The sequence below is a fragment of the Salarias fasciatus genome, chromosome 15 (genome assembly GCF_902148845.1).
Source record: "Salarias fasciatus chromosome 15, fSalaFa1.1, whole genome shotgun sequence".
Lineage (NCBI taxonomy): Eukaryota > Metazoa > Chordata > Actinopteri > Blenniiformes > Blenniidae > Salarias > Salarias fasciatus.
In genome coordinates this window covers 7,019,371-7,038,829 of record NC_043759.1, presented here as the reverse complement: position 1 = coordinate 7,038,829, position 19,459 = coordinate 7,019,371, and the positions used below count along the sequence as shown (strand labels likewise).

The 19,459-nt window shown below is 44.0% G+C and overlaps 1 protein-coding gene across 2 annotated transcripts in view; it reads left to right on the top strand.

Moving 5' to 3' along the window:
- filip1b (filamin A interacting protein 1b) overlaps window positions 1–18,686 on the top strand; it is a 32,670-nt gene extending 13,984 nt beyond the window's left edge. The window contains exons 2-7 of one of the 2 annotated variants that reach the window (XM_030110456.1): window positions 1,650–1,911; window positions 4,659–4,835; window positions 6,204–6,382; window positions 11,630–14,378; window positions 15,860–15,917; window positions 17,822–18,686. In XM_030110456.1, coding sequence (XP_029966316.1) covers window positions 1,660–1,911; window positions 4,659–4,835; window positions 6,204–6,382; window positions 11,630–14,378; window positions 15,860–15,917; window positions 17,822–17,856 — 3,450 coding nt within the window. In that variant the 5' untranslated portion in view covers window positions 1,650–1,659 and the 3' untranslated portion in view covers window positions 17,857–18,686. Of the gene's footprint in view, window positions 1–1,649; window positions 1,912–4,658; window positions 4,836–6,203; window positions 6,383–11,629; window positions 14,379–15,859; window positions 16,356–17,821 lie in introns of those variants that run through there. The other variant, XM_030110455.1, reaches the window with a different exon arrangement.
- The last annotated feature ends 773 nt before the right edge of the window (window positions 18,687–19,459 follow it).

Genomic DNA, 19,459 nt, shown 5'->3' with positions numbered 1-19,459 from the left:
GTGCTTGTGAATTTTGATGTTCGCCTGTTTGCTGATGACTATGTGATATTCAGGAGTAAGTGATACTCGTAGAACTTTGTAGCAGAAGCTTGTTTATTTGTATCTGAGTACTTTAGCTAGAGGATCTCATTGTTTTGTTTTGTTTTTTGACTCCAGAAAAAACTATTTGTCTTTTGCTTATGTGGCAATTTTTGTGATTGCATCATCTGTGTTTTCTGTAATTTGACAATGAAAACCACTTGAAGACAACTTCAAAACAAAGAGCAGTCGTTGTCATCAGACAGCAAAACATAACGGAATTTAAAATGTGTTCCCCTCCGTTTCCATGGAGACAATTTTTTTCAGAAAATTTTCAATTTCCAGAACAGCGTTGTCTTGTGAACAAACGGCCAAAGCGCGGCGAAGGCTTCCCAAAGAAGTGTAACTCTATCCACAACAACACTGACTGACGTCAGCGCAGTCGCCACAGAAGGTGAGGACGAGCACAGCTGCTGGGGGACCACTGGGCTAAACAACAGGTCAGAGGTCGCTGGATGAGAACGAGGCCAGAGGTCGCCGAGGCTGCTGGTCTGGGTTTAAAAATCCAGCCGTGACTCAGCCGCGGAGAATCCTGGCAGGCGGGCGGTAGCAACCCACGTTAGCACCGCAGGGTATTAATAGTCGTTTCGGGGTGGGGGGGTGACGAGGCGGGGGGGCAATGCCAACAACTCCCACGAGTTCCAACCTCAGAGCGGTGACAGAGGAGGGGAGGAGGATGGAGCCCGGAGCCAAGAAGAAGCTCCACGCCATTATTACACCTACTGCACACGTTCAGCAGCTATTTCCATCTGAAGAACGCCCCTCACATTATCTTCGGTTAGTTTTATGTACTTTTCCATGACCTCCCCGGCGTTACGGCTGCTTTTATTTTGGTAGATGTCGAACTGCCCAAGAAGGAGGGAACCATGAGGCAATAAACGGCGTTATCTCAGGGGCCTGCTCTGACGGAGAGGTCGGGTCTGATACACCGGCCAGCCAGTCGATCGAAAAGAAATTAAACACTCAAGTACCTTTAGCATGAGCCATTTACGATCAAATGTAGTTGTAATCTTGAGTCTAATTACATATTCTTCTTAATTTGTGCTTTTTAAAATGAAATATTACATTTAATCATCGTTTACACAATGTTTTCAAGTGAAAACAGGAAACTTTTGTTGCGTCTTGACAAAATGAAACAAAAAAGGCTGTAAAAATCCAAAAATCCGAAAATATAAACTAAACACACACAAGTCAGCATCTAAAAGAATTTCAGATTTCCAGGCAGCTGCTGTGTTATTGCTAAAAAGTTGCTTTGTTCTACCAGAAACTGAAAAATAAGTTGGGTAATCCATCATGGTGAACATTTTTTCAGTCTTAATGTTCTCGTTCTGCTGTCATCGCGTTCTAATGTTCCCTCTGTGGTGTGTCGAGAACCGCCAAGAATCAGGGATTAACAACAACTGTGTATTTCTGTTGGACTGATCTTCAAAATCAGACCTTCGGTGGCCCAAAACGGAGAAAAAAAAAGGTCTAAAACTCACAGTATGGAGAAAATGTTCTGCATAAGAAACACCTGTGTTTCTGGGTTGAGGGTTTTCGGTCAGTCGTGTCCATGTTCTTTTTCTTCGCAGCTCCGAAGAAATGCGATCCAGGAGCTGCACCGTGGAGAGTCCCGACGAGGGGCACATCCAGCCCGCCAAAGCTTTCATCAAACAGGAGGCCGTCGAGAACGCGCCCGAGCTGACGAAGAAGAAGATGAAGGACGCGAGGACGGCGTCGTCCGGGACGACCAAGAGACCTCAGAAACAGACGGAGGTCCGGAAAACCGCCACTCCGGACCTGTCCAAGAAGGACCTGCTCCACCTGCTGGGCATCATGGAGGGAGAAGTCCAGGTACCACACACACACACACACACACACACACACACACACACACACACACACACCCACACACACACACACACACACCAATGGAGGCAGCTGCAGTGCTCAGTCCATCTACTGGGACCAGTATGAGGTTCAGCGTCTTGCTGAATTACACTTTGACTTGCGGACTTATTGGGTCCAATATCTGGGGTGTCAAACATAAGGCCTGTGGGCCAAAACCAGCCCGCAAGAGGCTCGACGAACCACCAAGCAAACTGTAAAAATTTCAAAGAAGATTATGATTTTTTTGACAACACTGAGACCTGGTTGCAAATTAGCATTAGCCTCAAAGTCTTGAGTTTAAAAAATGTAAAAAAAAAAAAAAAAGTTATGAAGTCATGAGTCTGCAAAAACAAACCAACACCCATAATGCAACAGCTTTAGGACAAGTTTTTTGTTTTTTGTTTTGTTTTTTTTTTTACAAAAATGAAATTAAACCAACCAGCACTGTTTAATGGCTGCGGTTTTGGGTAAATTTAAGGTTGCCCATCGCTATCTGGTTTACACACTGAAACTAAAGAATGATGAAGCTAGAAGTTTACCACCAGCCGTGACTGTAGGTACTTAAATATTCTGAAAGAAGCTTTACATAGTAAAGATACTGTAATATTCATTTGGACTCCATCAGGCTCAGACTGGACCTTGGTTTTATTCAGTGACTTTGAAGATATTCGTCTTGTGGACAAGCGTCCCTGCAGCTGTGGAGACGATTAATGTCGATGTATTTGACCTTCGTTTTGAAGGAAGGGGTTGGGTTCAAGATGACGCCAAGAGTTCGGATGTGAGCAGAGGTGGAGAAAAGGTGGAGGCGTTGATGTTGATGAATTTACTGTCAGCTACTGACCAACATGGAAAACAGCATGAAACAAAGAAGAAGAGGCCCAGAAGTGAACCCTGGGGGACACCTCTAGAGAGAGAACCAGTTCTATTCTATTATTTAAAGCAGTGCAGAAAGACAGATGAGAGGATCTAAGTTTAGAGGAAGGCCTTCCTCAGAAGAGGGTCACAATCTTACATCTTTCCCCGACCGAGGACGCCATCGAGATGCTTTGGAAGACACACTGATGTCTCCCAGCGTGCGACGGCTCAGATTTTGAAAACAGGCTTGGCCTGTGGGGAAGAGGCTCGGCAGCTGCTGCCGGGCTCCGGGCTGATAATGATTTTCTAATGGAGCCACATTCATAAATTCATCTCCAGAGGGGCAGGATGCTGCTGCCTCTCCCTCGGTTTCCATCCTGCGTTTGGGGGCGTGTTGCATATTTTCCATTACAGAGTGACATTTTGCTCAGGAGGAGCCGCTTTTGTTCTGATCGGGCTTGAAAAAAAAAGGAAAACAGATGCTGCAGAGCAGGATTTCTAGCACAAAGATGATTTGATTTTTTTTTTTTCCTTTATGACATTAATCTTTTGAACAGAACAAGACGAAATTGAACATTTAAACAAAATGACAGAAATGGATGTCTTGCAGGACTCCTGAGTTGTGTCTGTCCCTCTGTTTGCTCTGAGAGGAATCCAGCGCCATCTGCTGGTTCACCTCCAGTGAATCCAGGCTCCACATTGTTTATGTTGAGATGTAATCTGCGTTATCATTGTGAGAGGACTCTCTGAGCTCATTTCCACCGGCCGGGTGGAGCTTCACATTCAGCTTCACATTCAGCTCATGTACGAAGACGTCATGGTGCAAATATTCAAGGACGTAAACCGCAAATAGAAAAAAGACTGACTGGAAACGACAAATCAGATTAAATAAAGTAGTATTGAAGTCTGCTGAACTTAATTCCTTCAGTGAATCGATATAAACACAAAAAGGCTTTTTACAGCTTCGGATCTGTAGTTTCTGATAATCAGAAATGAGTCATTTCAACAGTTTGAAAGAACAAATTAAACCTTTTTTGAACAGGTTTTCGAGAAACATCGCTGTATTATTTGTTCTGTGAAAACGTTTGTGTGCATTATGTTGAGTCAAAAGGGTGACACATAATTTTAGAAATATTTTAAACTGTATAAAAAAATAAATCATCCACAGTAACTTTATGCTAATATTTTTTGGTCTCATGTGATAATCTGTAAGTGATTTTCTTGCAATTGATATATATATATATAAAACTGATGAATTTTGTCATACAAAAAAAAACATTGTATGATATATTTTCCGGTTTTGTACTGAGTCTATGTCAATGATAATAGTTAAAATGACTATTTTAATTGATTTCTAATAATTTTTTCCCCGTTCAGGTGTAAATATGTTCTCGTTCTTGGTCGTTTAAAGTGAACAATATTTGGTGTTTGTAATTTTTTTCAAATACTGAAATATGAACCAACATTAAACATTAATTCATTCATTCAATTTAATAACAAATAATAGGATTTTTTTTTACCATTTATCATCACTGAAATTGGAGTCTTTTAGTTTTTATATTGTGTCCTTTTTTTTCTTTTTTTAAAGACACTTCAAAATGACATCAGAGCATTCTGACCTTATCACTTTTCTGTCAGTCTAAGAAAACATGATAACAATAGATTGAATTCAGCCATATTCCAGCCACTAAAACACTCACATTACAGCGGTTTCACATTTTATTGCCACCTGCAGAAACTATATGAAACCCAGAAACTCCTGCAGTGAGGAACCGTGAGGAGGGATCGCATCTCATCACATCCCCCCGTCTGGAGTCAGATGTGTTTTTAATGTGTTCCCGCTGTGCGTCCTTCAGGCCAGAGAGGACATCATCGGCCTGATGAAGACGCAGAGAACCCGACCGGAGACCCTGGAGGCCCACTACGGCTCGGCCGCGCCCGCCAAGCCCCTGCAGGCCCTGCAGAGAGACGGGATGCTCGTGCACGGCGGCGGCAGCGTCACAGAAGACGTCTACGAGAGGCCCATGGCCGAGGTGAGAGATGTGCAAACGTTTCCCACTTTATCTCATATAGTTTTTAAATTCACAGCAACCTTGACTCCATTTAGTGAAAATCCACTGACAGCGTTTACTCATTGTCACAAAATATCTGCTGCATGATCTCAGGGATGAATGAATGATCACATTAATGAAGCAATGCTTTCCCGTCGTCGTCTCCGTAGTCTGAGACAACGATGCATTGTGAGTGAATTATTCCTTCTTCCTGAGTCCATTCACAATATGGATGGACTCAGGAAGAAGGAATGACGGCTATCCTCTCACGGGTCCGCTCAATAGCTTCTTCTGTAAGCTCTCTTTAAACAGCTGATTTACAGCAGATCACATGGACCACATAGTTTTATTATAGAGTTAACATGAGTTGGAGCAGTTTGTAGGTATTACTGCTCACATGGGGCAGGCTGTGTGAAAATATATTCAATATGAGGTTAACGTGGTGTTTCAGGAATCTTTTGAATGTTGAGTTAAATGAAATACCTAAAATCTGAATCTGGCAGTATGTTCCTGTTCGTGTTTCACCGTAGATATAAAACTACGGAGGCCCAGAGAGGTCAATGTGACTACAGAAGCCACAAGGCAACAGTAAAACTCAAAACAACACTGCCACAGCAAAAGCCAAACCAACAGAGGAAGCCACAACGCAGCTGCAAAAGTCACAAAACACCAGCAAAAGTCACAACACAACAGCAAACGTCACGAAACAGCAGCAAAAGTCACAACACAGCTACAAACCATCAAAACACAGATGCAAAAATCACAACTGAATTGCGTAGCCGTCGGAAGAACAACCTTTGTTTCCAGAATATCATGTTTCCTGACTGACTATTTTGATCACGTCAACGTTTAATCAAACATTATGAAAATTTTTAACACAATGATCAACATTGTTGATTTGTGAAAAAAACACATTAACGGCATTAATCACAATCATCCTAGAGCCGCGTTTTACTTGCATTTCATGTGTTTATTGTCACAAATTCTACACCTGCCTCAGTATCCGGCCCTGCTATGCGATTTAGTCGTGCTGTAGGTTGTTTTTAAGTGAGTAACAGTCATGTGATTCAAACATTATTGACCAGTTCTAGATGAAAGCTGTACTTTCTGAGCGTGTGGAGAGTTTGGAATCCTGCTTGAGAACATAATTTTCATCAGGCACGCTGAACTGTGGTTTGCTGAAAAGGCCCAACAAGTGAGCACAGAGCGTGAAAACGTTTGGGACGGTGCAGAGAGCGCGTCTCCCACCAGAACAATATCAGCATGACCGAGGTTATTGTGTCCGAGGGGCAGATGTTGCAGTCTTAACACCCCCCCCTTCCTCCTCCTCCTCGTCCTCGTCTCCCCTAGTTGGACCGTCTGGAGGACAAACAGAAGGAGACGTACAGACGGATGCTGGAGCAGCTGCTGCTGGCCGAGAAGTGTCACCGGCGCACCGTGGTGGAGCTGGACAGCGAGAAGAGGAAGCACGCCGACTTCATGAACAAGAGCGACGACTTCACCAACCTGCTGGAGCAGGAGAGGGAGAGGTGAGACACCGGGGGAGGAGGGGGGGTCCACTGATGAACGCTGCTGGAGAATAACACAGAAACACCTTCAAGAGCTGAGTCTGTTCAAGTTATTCAACATCACATCATCACTTGCGAATGTATGAAGAAGCATAATTGAGAATTTCCAGCATCGATGAAACACTTCCGAAGTCCAGACTTGTGGAAAAGTATTCATCTAAATCAAGAGGGTCTTCAAAAGATCCTTTCTTTTGAAGTCCTTTCATTTTTGTCAGTTTCTTTGGACAGAATTGGAGTTCCAGCAGCTCCAGACACTCCTGTTCTGCAGTGGCGTGTTTGTTTTTTGCAGCAGCAGGCGCCAGATAAAGCCCGCAGCAGGGTTCTGGATGGTGGTCCCGATAGGGAAGGTGATGAATGGCGTCTTATCCAGCCATCAGAGACACATGACGTCATGGACAGCCCCCTGCGATACCAACGCTTTGAGGCTGTGACTTACAGGAAGAGTTTTATCCACCGCATGATGTTAGTCTGATACCCTCAGATTTCACTCAGTTTTCATCCTAATTCAGTCAAATCTGTACAGTGTTATTGTTTCTGTGGCACATCAGTTATTACTGTGAGAGTCTGTTTAATGCAGTGTTGTGGTATTTCTTAACAGTCTTGATCTAGAGACCACATTTTCAAAGTCTTGGTCTTGACTCGGTCTTGGCTATGTTAAAGTCTTGGTGTTGTCTTGGTCCTGGGGTGCCCTGGTCTGCGTCTTTATTTGAACACAGCCTCATTCAAGTCTTGATGTTGTCTTGGCTCTGTCTTGTCAGACGGTAGTCTTGGTCTTGATTCAGTCTCGGCTCCTTAAATTCTTGGTCTTGTCTTGGTCTTGTGATGCTCTGGTCTTGGTCTGGACTCCGTCTCACAACTTTAAAGTCTTAGTTTTGTGTTGGGCTTTGGACGCTCTAGTTTTGGTCTTGGCCCAGTTTCAGTCTTGACCATTAAAGTCTTCTTCTTGTCTTGGTCTCGTGATGCTCTATTCTTAGTCTTGTCTCTGTCTCACATCCTTAAAGTCTTGGTCTTGTCTTGGTCTTGTGATGCTCTAGTCTTGATCTTGGTCTTGGTTAGGTCTCGGGTTCGGTGGTGTTTACTCCATCACCAGCCTAATGACTGATTTACATGTTAAACTTAAAAGTTAAGTCTAAATCCGATAACAACAAGAACAAAACAGATGAGCTAAACTTCCAACATGCAGAATGCTCAGAGTTGTAGAGTTTACAGGAATCTTAGATTCACTTTCTAACACTTAGAAAACTGGGACTGCATTACCGATTTCATAAACGTGACCAGTCAATAGCTCATTAAAGCAAAGACATGCTGCAAGTTTTATTCCCGACGTTTCAGAGGACAAGTAAAATCTCTCATATCTGCTCCTCAAACACCATGAAACCTCAGATAAAGGCGCTGATGTGGAGCGACGCTTCACCGCACCTCATTTATTTCAGCCACGTCCGTCAAACCGTCTCCGAGTGTTTGAAGAGCACTCATCGAACCTGTGAGCAAATTACATCGTACACAACCCCGAATGCAGCGAGGTGAAAATACGCAACGATGTGTCGTATTCCTGAAGCTCTGCTTCGTGGGTTTCTGCTTCAGAGCTCCTCTCTCGCTCTGATAACACATTCCTGTGGGCTGCCGTCACCGCCGGTCAGGTCCTGAACGGGTCGACGCCGAGATCAGTGTGAAAAGTCAAAGTGACGTGAAATAAAAAAACTCCAGCGAAGGAAAAACACCACTAGACATTTACAGGAGCTTTTAATTTAATAATTCATTCCAAAGTTTCACTGAGAAAATTAACAATGTAACAACTGTTCCACATTTGTAGGATGTACAAATACTACATGTATGATGTAGTATGTACTGTATGACCAAGGTTGATTTGTAATCTGATCCTTTATAAGGCAAATACCTTCACATCTGAAATACTTTTCAATGTTTTGGGAATTGTTAAAGAGACTCTGAAGACTTGCTTTACTTTAGTTTTGTAACATTTTTGTTGCAAGTTAAGACAAATAATCACAAAATACATGCCCTTCATGTAGTATAAAATGTTTTCATCACTATAAAACTGAGCAAAATTACATAAAGATTCACAATGTAGTGTAAAAAAAGTTTCTTAATTGAATAAACTGACTCAAAATGTTTCATGTCCAGTTTTGTCATTGTAGCAATGCAGCAGGATCCTGCAAAAATATGAAAGACATTATGCAAAAAAAGCATAATTTCTTCAAATAGTTTGAAACCTAAGAGTTTTCTTGGAGATAGGGTTGAAAGAGAAGTCATAGCAGTATTAGACCCTCGGATTTTGACCTTGCGATTTTCAGAAAGATGAGTTTTCAGTTTTCATGTACGCTGACCACCAAAACGCAATTGTTGTTTTTTTTCTGTTTCCACTTGATAATGTTGTCTAAACAGGGTCTGAGTCTCCTGTTCGCTGCTGTTTTCAGAGTTTGAGTGAGTTAAAAAGTTTGGATTTACTCGATTAACTCGATGGACCTTCAGGAAAATGTCAGTTCGATTCTCTGTATTTTCACAGTGGTGAACAGTTCCAGTTTGAGTTGAAGGAAAAGCCTCTAAAGCATGAAAAAATTGAGACTTTTTCCCTCGGTTTGTCAGTTTTTCAACAGCAGATGTGCCTCGGTGGCGTAGCTCCTTTTGACCCGTCTGCTCCAAAAGTTAATAAGGAAGTTAATTATTCTGGATATGATTAGTTTGTGATCAGCATCTCCTGGCCTGACGTGTCTGCTGTGGGCTCGGCTCGGTCTTTATGAGTGTTTTGGGGTCTCTTCGCTCCCTCTGACAGGCTCCTGTCAGCACTGAGGCTATGAATAGAGCCAAACAGAGAGAGGCTTTCTGCCACCGAGGCTGTGATGAGAGACGCTCTGAGGGTAATGAGACGGAAAATCATCACAGAGAGAAAGGACATTCATGTTTGGGAGCTTATTTCTCTGTTGTAACAACACTTCTCGGGTGTCAATCACATTAAATAATTGAAATAAATTTCACAGCCACAGCAGATTCTCTTGTTTCCGCTCTTTCCAAATATCTGCTGTTATACTCACGACAACCAGCTGAGGGTATGTATGTAATGTCATTTCAAAAACAACCAACAGCGCCACCATGTGGTAGCTGCATACTAACTTTACTGATTTCAGTGTTTCTACCATTGCCGTGTAAACTCTTCTGAAACGGAAACTCTAAAACAAAGCGCCATGAACTGCAGTAGTTGAGGAAAAGAAAAGATAAGAGTAATAACAGTAACCTACTTGTCATGTTCAGTTACTCCTAATCAGCACTTCAGTTACCAGTAACAAAGTTTTTCCCCATCTGTAAGCAGACTCCGCCCCTTCCTGTGAAGGCCATGCCGCTCGGTGCCATATACGGCCGGCAGGCGTCATCATCAGGTTTTCATCCAATCACGGTTGAGGAAGGTGCAGGTGACTCCCTGCAGAGTCGAGGCTCCGCCCCCTTTCACTGCCTGAGCCTCTCAGCTGCAGCTGCAGCAGTTTGACTCCTGCTCAGCTTCAAAAACCAAAACACATCCGATATGGATCAACCTGTGAGGCATCGCCACTCAGCGGTAAGTCGAGAGCTGGACTCTTCATGCAGGCTGTGAGCGGTTCCTTTAGCTGGGAAAGCAGCAGGATGGCGCCGAGACCGGTTTGTGTTTTGAGGCAGGCTGATATACATGAAACTCACATGCATGCATGAAACTCGGACCCCCCCAGAGACTAGTTACACATCTACTAACAGCGGCAGGAGCCTTCCTCTCTTTCCTCACAGCTCTGCTTGTAGCTTTCTTTCTGTGGAACACTGCGTCGTTGAAAATTTGTAATAATTTCTCTGGAGATTCAGTGAAGTTGCATGTCAGAAAAGACATTTTTTTTTCTCTTTAGACATTTCTGTTTGACACTTTAGAACACTCATTTTAAGCAATTTGTCAATGTGAATAAGTTTCACATAGTTTTTCTACCAGTGATGAATTCCTGGAGATCATGTTAAAATAGTTCTCTGATGTGTTGACTTTTTGTCATTTTTGATAATAATTATGAAGAATGGCCTTTTTTTAAGTGATAAATCATAAAATAAGTGCAATTTTCATGAGTTTTACACTACTGCCATGAATTTAATTCTAAATGAATTGCACATAATCATGTTTTTGCGACTTTCAAGTCTCTCTTAAAAACTATTTGAAAAGTGAAGTTTGCTTAAGAGTTTCAATGAGAGCCAGATAAAGAGTTATTAAGTTAATAGGTGAGTAAAATTGACCAATAAAAGGTTAAAGGTTCAGAATGTAGGATTCAGTATGTTCTTTTAACAAAAAGTTAGTTAAAATATTCCCAAGTTGCCTCCTTCTGTGTATAATCACCAGAGTTTTATTGACTTCAGACTGAGATCTTCATGTGTAAACCACTAAACACTGAAACCATAGAGCTTTTTTTTGTGGTCAGACATGTTGTTTCAGTAGGACCACTGACAAGAAAAGCCAGTTGAAAGACGTGAGTGTGAACAATTAAATGTAAATTTCTGGAGACAATGCAAATGGAGGAGGAGACACAACCACACAAGACGATTTGCATTTGAAATAATTTACTTTGCAAACCTGCTGAGATGAAAAGGAAAATGGGTGTGGGTGAAAATGCCATGTTACTAAAGTCCTCCCTGTTGTAACTTCAGGAGATCATCAAATTCTGCAGATCTGAGGCCCTGTTTAGATGTTTTTTATTTGAAAACAGAAAACTGTTGCTGTGTTTGAAGCGTCCGTTTACACAGCATTGGTGCTCACAGTCACTGAAAGACAGTTTTTTGAAAATGCTCCAGCTTCATCTCCATCAAAATGGCAGGAAACACAACTGTTTTGAAACACTGGTTTTGCACTTGTGCAACATGGCGTTAGTAATTAGTTCTGGACATTTTCAATCGATGGACAATACCAACCGTGTAGGTGTAAACAGGAAACTTTTGGAAAACAGAAACACAAAAACAATATGGTGTCACTGGAAACGTTGTGTGAACGGGGTCTTGGAATGGTGGTAATTCACATCTAGGACTAGACAGCACTGCCATGAATAAGCTGATCAATTCATTATTTCTAAATCAGACACTGACTCCTTGTTAAACAGATTTTTGTAGAAACGTTCCTCCGTCTGCTTAGAGTTTAAAGTTTGGAGATATTTTTGAGTTTTCTGCTGACGTGTTGTACTGACTCTGTCTTTGTAGACTCAAGCGGCTGCTGGAGCAGGAGAAGGCCTACCAGGCCCGTAAGGACAAGGACCACAGCCGGCGGCTGGAGAAGGTCAGAGCAGAGCTGGTCAAGCTCAAGTCCTTCGCCCTGATGTTGGTAGACGAGCGGCAGCTGCACATCGAGCAGATCGACCAGCAGAGCCAGAAGATCCAGGACCTCACTCAGAAGCTGGACGAGAAAGAGCAGCGGCTGGAGGCGGTGAGCAGCGCCGCCAAGGACGACAGCCAGAAGGTCCTCAAGCTGGAGGCTGAGCTGGAGCACAAAGCCGCAATGTTCATGCAGGACCATGAGGAGATGACTTCCAAGCTGGCAAACCAGGAGTCCCAGAGCCGGCAGCTCAGGCTGAAGCTGACCGGACTGGCCAACAAGATTGAAGAGCTGGAGGAGAGCAACAAAACACTTCAGAAATCCGAGGAGGACCTGCAGGAGCTGCGGGAGAAGATCACCAGAGGGGAGTGCGGGAACTCTTCTCTCATGTCCGAGCTGGAGAATCTGCGAAAGAGGGTGCTGGAGATGGAGGGCAAAGACGAGGAGATCACCAAAACTGAGACTCAGTGCAAGGAGTTGAGGAAGAAGCTGCAAGACGAGGAGAACCACAGCAAGGAGCTGAGGCTGGAGGTGGACAAACTCCAGAAGAGGATGGTTGAGCTGGAGAAACTGGAGGGGGCGTTCAACAAGAGTAAAACGGAGTGCTCGCAGCTTCACGCCAACCTTGAAAAAGAGAAACGAGCGGTGAAGGATTTGGCCGGCGAGCTGGAGACCGTGAAGACCAGGCTGAAGGAGCTTGAGTCTTCAGAGTCCAAGTTCGAAAAGGCAGAGATGGTGCTCAAAGACGACCTGATGAAGATGAAGTCCTTCACGGTCATACTGGTGGACGAGAGGAAAAACATGGCGGAGAGACTGAAGCAGGAGGAGCAGAAAAGTGACGAGCTGAGTAAGATGTTCAAGGCAGAGCAGAGCAAGGTGACAGACGTGACGGAGAAGCTGATCGAGGAGAGCAAGAAGCTCCTCAAATTCAAATCAGAAATGGAGATCCAAGTGACGGGTCTCACGAAAGAGAAAGAAGAACTGAAAAACAAACTTGCAGGTGAAGAGGAAAAGTGTCGGGAGTTAAACAAGAAGATGAGTGGAATGAAAATGAGAATAGACGGACTCGAGGAGGCGGAGAGGGAGATGCAGAGGAAGTGGGCCGACAAGGAGAAAAACCCGGACGAAGACAACAAAGTGAAAGAGCTGACGTTGGAGATAGAAAGACTGAAGAGCAGGCTCAAACAGCTGGAGGTGGTGGAGGGAGACCTCATGAAAACCGAGGACGAGTACGACCTGCTGGAGAAGAAATTCAGAACAGAGCAGGAAAAAGCAAACACCCTCTCCAAGCTGCTGGAGGACATGAGAAGTCAGATCGCAAGGAACAAAGCCATCGAGAAGGGCGAGGTCACGAGTCCCGAGGCCGAGCTGAGAGTCCGCTGCAAAATGGAGGAGGCTAAATCCCGAGAGCTGCAGGTGGACGTGCAGGCGCTGAAGGAGAAAATCCATGAGCTGATGAACAAAGAGGACCAGCTGTCCCAGCTGCAGGTGGACTTCAGCGTCCTCCAGCAGAGGTTCATGGAGGAGGAGGAGAAGAAGAGGAACATGAGTCAAGAAGTGGAGAGCCTCACCAGAGAGCTGGAAGCCACCAAGCGCTACAGTCGCGCCCTGAGGCCCGGTACGAATGGTCGAAGGATGGTCGATATCCCGGTGACCTCCACAGCAGTCCAGACGGATGCGATGGCCAGCGAGGCAGCGGAAGACGACACAGCGGCAGGCTTCATCCGGAAATCGGTCCAGGAGGAGAACCACCTAATGAGCAACCTCAGACAGCGTGGGCTGAAGAAGCCCACGGTCCTCGACCGATACCCTCCGGCATCGGCTGATCTTGGGGCGAGAAAATCCTGGATCCCCTGGATGAAGAAGAAGGAAGACAGTCCAGAGAGGACCAACGGGTCGTTTCTGCTCCGTCCGCCAGAAATGAGCATGTCCCCAAAGCCGGGTCAGCCACTTCACATCCGAGTGACACCGGATCACGAGAACAGCACCGCCACTCTGGAGATCACCAGCCCCCGAGCTGAAGATTTCTTCTCCAGCACCACCATAATACCCACTCTCGGGGTTCAGAAACCTCGGATCACCATCGTCCCCAAGCCCACCACCGTCACCTCCAAGGCCAAGGCCTGCGATCTGATGGGAGGTCTCGACCGCGCCAAATCCCCCGTTACCATAACCACCATCTCCAGGGCAAAGAGTCCAGACAGGAGCGCCGGCGCTGGCAGCGGCCTTCAGTCGCCAGTGTCCATCATTACTGTGAGCACCACTCCTGTGGCGGAAGCATGCGCTTCGTCAGACCCTCATGAAATCCCCACGAGCCGCACAGTCATCAAGATGACGCCGGAGAAGCAGCCGGGGCCCGCGCCGGTCAGGAAATACAACGGCAACAGCAACATCATTACCACAGAGGACAACAAGATCCACATCCACTTGGGCGCACAGTTCAAGAGGCCCTCGGAGCGCTGCAGCAGCCCCATGCTGACACTCAGGCCCACCGGCGTGGGCTCGGACAGCAAGGAGACGCTGACGGGGACGGTGCTGCGATCGCCACGCCAAGCCTCCACCACCAAGAGCAAAATGACCAGCAGCATCATGATCACGCCCGTCACTTCTTCAGCCTCCAGGCCGACACAGTCAGTGGTGAGCACTTCACCAAATCTCATGTTTTCATACTGTAATCCACTACCTGTCTGAATTCTGTCTAATCTCTTACGTTGCAGTTACTTCTGAAATGTTTCAAAATGAAATCAGGTGGTGTGTGCTTCCTAGATAGCACTCTCTCCAGGTATCAAACATTTAATTCATGGTATCAACTAACACTGGACTGATCCATTAGATCATCCCCACTCTGCAGAGGAGTTTGCACGACGTTTGAAGTGAAAATGCAAAGTTTTGGAATTTTCATTTCAGGAAAGTTTCAAGTTTATACTTGGACATTTTGAAAATGTCGGTTCACACGTAAATGGAAGAAACAATGAAAACAATGTATTTAGCATGCCGAGGCCGAGTTGGTGGTGTTGGTTGTTTCTGTAATGAAACCACAGACACGCCATTTGTGAGGTTCCCATTGTTATTGTGCATTTACTCACACTGGGGTGACCAACTTGTCCAGTTCTGTCCAGATGCAGAGAGTTTTAGTCAATTTTGCACTGTCCTGGGAGATCGTGCCCCACCTAGTGACATTTAAGTTTGAACGAATCGTTGGCTAGCTAGTTAACCGGTGCAGCTGACTGATGTCAGGCTCACCTAGTGACCAGGTGATGAATACTGTCTGTTTTTAAGTCAATACGGAATGTTATATTGAGCGTTAAAGTTTTGCATAATCAGGGGGCGTGGCTACTTGATTGACAGTCTGGTCTGAAATGATTGACAGATCGACTGCGGTGATTAGAAGCCATGGTGGTATATAAGGTGGGCAGAGAGTCCTCAGCTCTAAGTCAGCCCCACCCATTGCTCTGTGGCCCCGCCCCCTTGCTGTCTCTTTTTCATCTCTGGCTCCAAAAATCCAAGATGGCAGCCTCCACCCTGGCTTCATTTTCTCAGTGCAGAAATCAACAGATGATGTTATAGAGGCCACCGCTGTCTTTATTATGGGCGTGGCGTGACCTCGGCCTGCAGGACGGTGGAAGAGAGATTAAAACGCTGTGCATCCCAAACAGAAAATTGGCAGAAGAACTATTTACTCCGGCTGTGTTGCACACGAGCAGTAGCAGCGTTTTCAAAAGGCTGCATATTCAGTGGCTTCGATCACCTGTGTTGGGTAAACGGACATCCATGAAGCCTCGGCCGGTTTGCCTTTTCACTTGACAAACGTCACGTAAACATTAATCTCATCCAAAAAAGCACCAACATTCACAGACTGACAAATTCACTGGTTTGGACTAAACGTCTGCAGGCAGTAAGCACTGAAGGCATTTCATGTTTGAATTCATGTTTAAATTCACGGTTGAACAACGTTGGTACAGAAATCTGTGTTTTCATTAATATGCAAGAAAGTCCACTCGACTTCGTCCCTCCATTTGTAATCTGTGATTTAATATGAAACAACAGATATGACGGCTGGACTGTGATCTGGATCTCTGTGTCTCATGTCAGTTGGTACATCTTCTGTGTTTTTCCAGCCCGGTTCGGAACTGCCGTCAGCTCGAAGCGCAGCCACACGGATCCCGATGTCAAAAGGTATGAAACCCGGCGGCAAGGCGCTGGTGGGCATGTCGACGGTGACCCGGTTAGAGTCGCGGGCCGATGGCCAGGCCATGAAAATCGAGCTGAGGAAGTCGACGGTGTGCAGCTCGGCGTCTGTGGCCTCAGACAAGAGCTGAGGGACGGCGGCAGGCGCGAGCGACCTCACCTCTTCGCCCAGGCATCACTGTCAGACACGACCGTCACTTCGCTTTTCCTTTGATATTCATGTGGACCGCTTTCGAGGTCCGTGCATGAGGAAGCACCGTGCGTTCTGGATTAACTCCATCCGGCTGAGTCGTGGTTGTAAACTTTTAATCCCATCATTCATAGTTTTGTTGTATCGCAGCATGTTTTTATTTTTTTCCATTTTCACAGCTTTTGGTTGGTTGTTTTTTTTTTTTTTTCCAGTTTCTGTGAATCCTTTAAACTGCCATCGTTTGTGACAACCATCTAAATAAAAGCTATTTATGTCTGAAACCAGGTTGTGGCTTCGCTTCGTAACTCCCATCCCTGTTTCTTCATGACATTAACCCACTGTGTGCTGACTGAAGCTGATCTGGCTGGAGACAGTGGCCACGGCGACATGATGGTTTCTGTAAACGCAGAACTAAAGACAGAGTTTGGAGCAGGTACCGGGTTCGGAAATCCATTAAACATGAAAACTGAGGAAGACACGAGAACTCAATGACACGGACAATCCGGCAGCAGACAGCCTGGGGAGACAGGACTAGATACACTCTGGAGGGAGGGAGCTGGAAGGGGGGGGTTAAGAGGAGACATGAGGCGAAGCAGACAGACGGGGGGCAGGACCACAGGTGGGGCTGAAGATGCAAACGGGGAACAGTGTGGATCAACAGAGGACCCTGACACAGATTTGAAAAGGTCTGCATGTTTATGCTACCATCTATCACTCTTTTCATTAAATCCATTTCTTCTAAGGCTCCTATTAAACAAACAGTCTCTGCTTCAGTCCAACGCTTGCTTCCGGCGGCCATCTTGGAAAATGTGCATCGTCGAATCAAAGTAAACCAGCCACTTTGTTCAGATTTAGGTTTAATTTGGAATGGTCATTTTCATTTGGAACTGGGTGTTCACAAGGCAGTTTTTAATCTTTTTTTAAAGTGGATTTAAGTTTCATTCTAAATTACAGGGGTATTAAAACTCAAGTAAATGTAGCCTCTGTAGAAAGTGAAAATATAAGAGTTTCCACTTCTGCCTCTTAGTTGGCTTAGTAAACTCTGACTAAATACATAAATGATAATTAGATCATTATATGTGAGGAAAGGCTCATAACATAACCCTTTCAATCAAACATTCAAACTTGGTTTAGTTGGAGAAAGGCCATTTTGATTTGGTGAAAAAAGGGCAAAAACTAAAGTCCACTGCAGTTTAAACTCATCAATAAACCACAAGCATCTCCAGAAAGAGGGGAGGTGGAGAGTGGATCAAATGCTCTTCCTTCTGGGAAGATCAGAGGCTGCTGAGCAGGTTTGTGAAAACCACCACGGAGAAACCAGCTCAGCAGCGACAGAAAGTCTCCTGCAGACGGAGCGAGGGTGGAAGCAAGGGTGGAAAACACCCTCAAAAAATGAAGCACCTGTGTAGCGTTCGATTAATTGAAGCAGCTCCAGTTCCATTCATCCGTTTTCTTCAGGTTGCCGCCGTCTGCGGATGAATCAGTGCGTTTCCTGGATCTCCAGTCCAGGCCACACACTCACACTCACACCTAAAAACCAGCTTGGACCGCATTTACGTGTTTTCAAGAGAAAATGGAAAACTTTAGTTGTGTTTTGGGGGTCTGTTTACAAGATGACGGTGCTCGGAGCCAATGGAAATGCACCTTTATTCAATTTTCAGTTTTCTTCAAATCAAAACCACATGCTTGTATTTCACTGCAGGTTCTCGACAGGATGCCGTGAACGGCCGGCGCTGAAGACAAATCAAGACGGCTGAAGATTCTCATGAATCCATCAACAGAAACAGATTCAAAAAAGCTCAAAATGCAGAAAATCAAGAGACTCAACATGAAATATTTTGCTGTGTTGTTTCAAAATTATGCTGAATTTGTTCTGATTCTTTTGTGTTTGGAGAATCTCCACTGATTGATATGAGGAAACACTGGTGGTTAACCTGCAGGAAATGGGAGAAATTCACTCCTTTTTCCTCTTTGTTAGCTCAAAATAGATGCCACAGCTGTAATTTGACCAGGAAATTATCAGTTTCTTAAAACCACTGGATATAAAGCTCCATCTGCTGATATTTTTGCAGGATCTATTTTATTCAAACCCAGTTTATAATAGATTCCCTCTAATTTTTATTCCGAAAAACACACTACATTGGTGCCACAGGTGAGTAAAACTGTATCATTACTGTGACACAATATTCTCGATCTGATTAGTTGTTATGACCAAAATAAAAAAACAGAGTACAGTTTGAAAAGTTAAATCATGATTAGAATACATATTGTAACGAAAGGTTTAAAAAAAGCCAAATTTGTGTGAAGATAATTCCACCACATGCAAATTTAAAGCATCCATGATATTAATAAACATTATAACATGTTGTGCTTTGTGTTCATTGAAACATTCAAATGCATAAATTTGCACCCTAAAGCTTCCTGTTGGTTCTGTTTGTGGGTTTTTGTGAAATTCAATGGAATTTCTTCTATTTGAATGATGTTGTCAGCTTTGGATAAAGGTCTATGGAAAAAGAGTGAATCTATATGTAAACACTGGATTCTTCTCAAAATGAAATGAACTTCAAGGATGCATTACCAGTTCATTACCTGTCGTTTTGTGTGTCTGTCTGTACAATTTATTCTTCTTGTTTATAAAGTTTGGATGCTTTGAAAAGTTGTGTACATCTCATAACACAAACTGAAATGCTTAGTTTTCTACATTTCATTTGTGACGGAACTTACTTGAAAAGATGGGAAACAGCACATTTTATGAAACATTCTGAAATTTTAGATATTGTGTGTAAATATCTGTGACTTGCAAGGTGAAATAATCACAGACAAAAATAATATCTTGAAATACTTCAGTTTGTCTACATACAGACAAACAGTTAAATTCAATGTACATTAAGTAAACTCTAAATAATAAGATAAAACCAGGTACAACTCCAGTAAGATCAGATATCATACAATTGGATGAGATAAGATTTGATACAACATATTCTTTACTTACACCACAACATGGAAAAAATTGCAATGTTGCGGCAGCAAGTGGACAGAAAAATATTAACAAAAATAGAAAAACAAGACAATAACTGTGACAATATTTTACATTCTGTCCTGTTAATGTTGGCAGTGAGTGGAAACATACCGTCGATTATTCCACAGAATAATTGAAAAATATGTAATGCACACAAGAGAACAGTGATTGGACAAGTTATATAACATGACACGCCTCCAAAATAATCAATGTGCAATAAGGAAATAGGATAAAATGTCTGATTAATCATGTGGAATGATGAAGGAAAATATGCATGAATTAGAACCGTTAAGTACTGTGTACATTCATATTTTAAGGTGC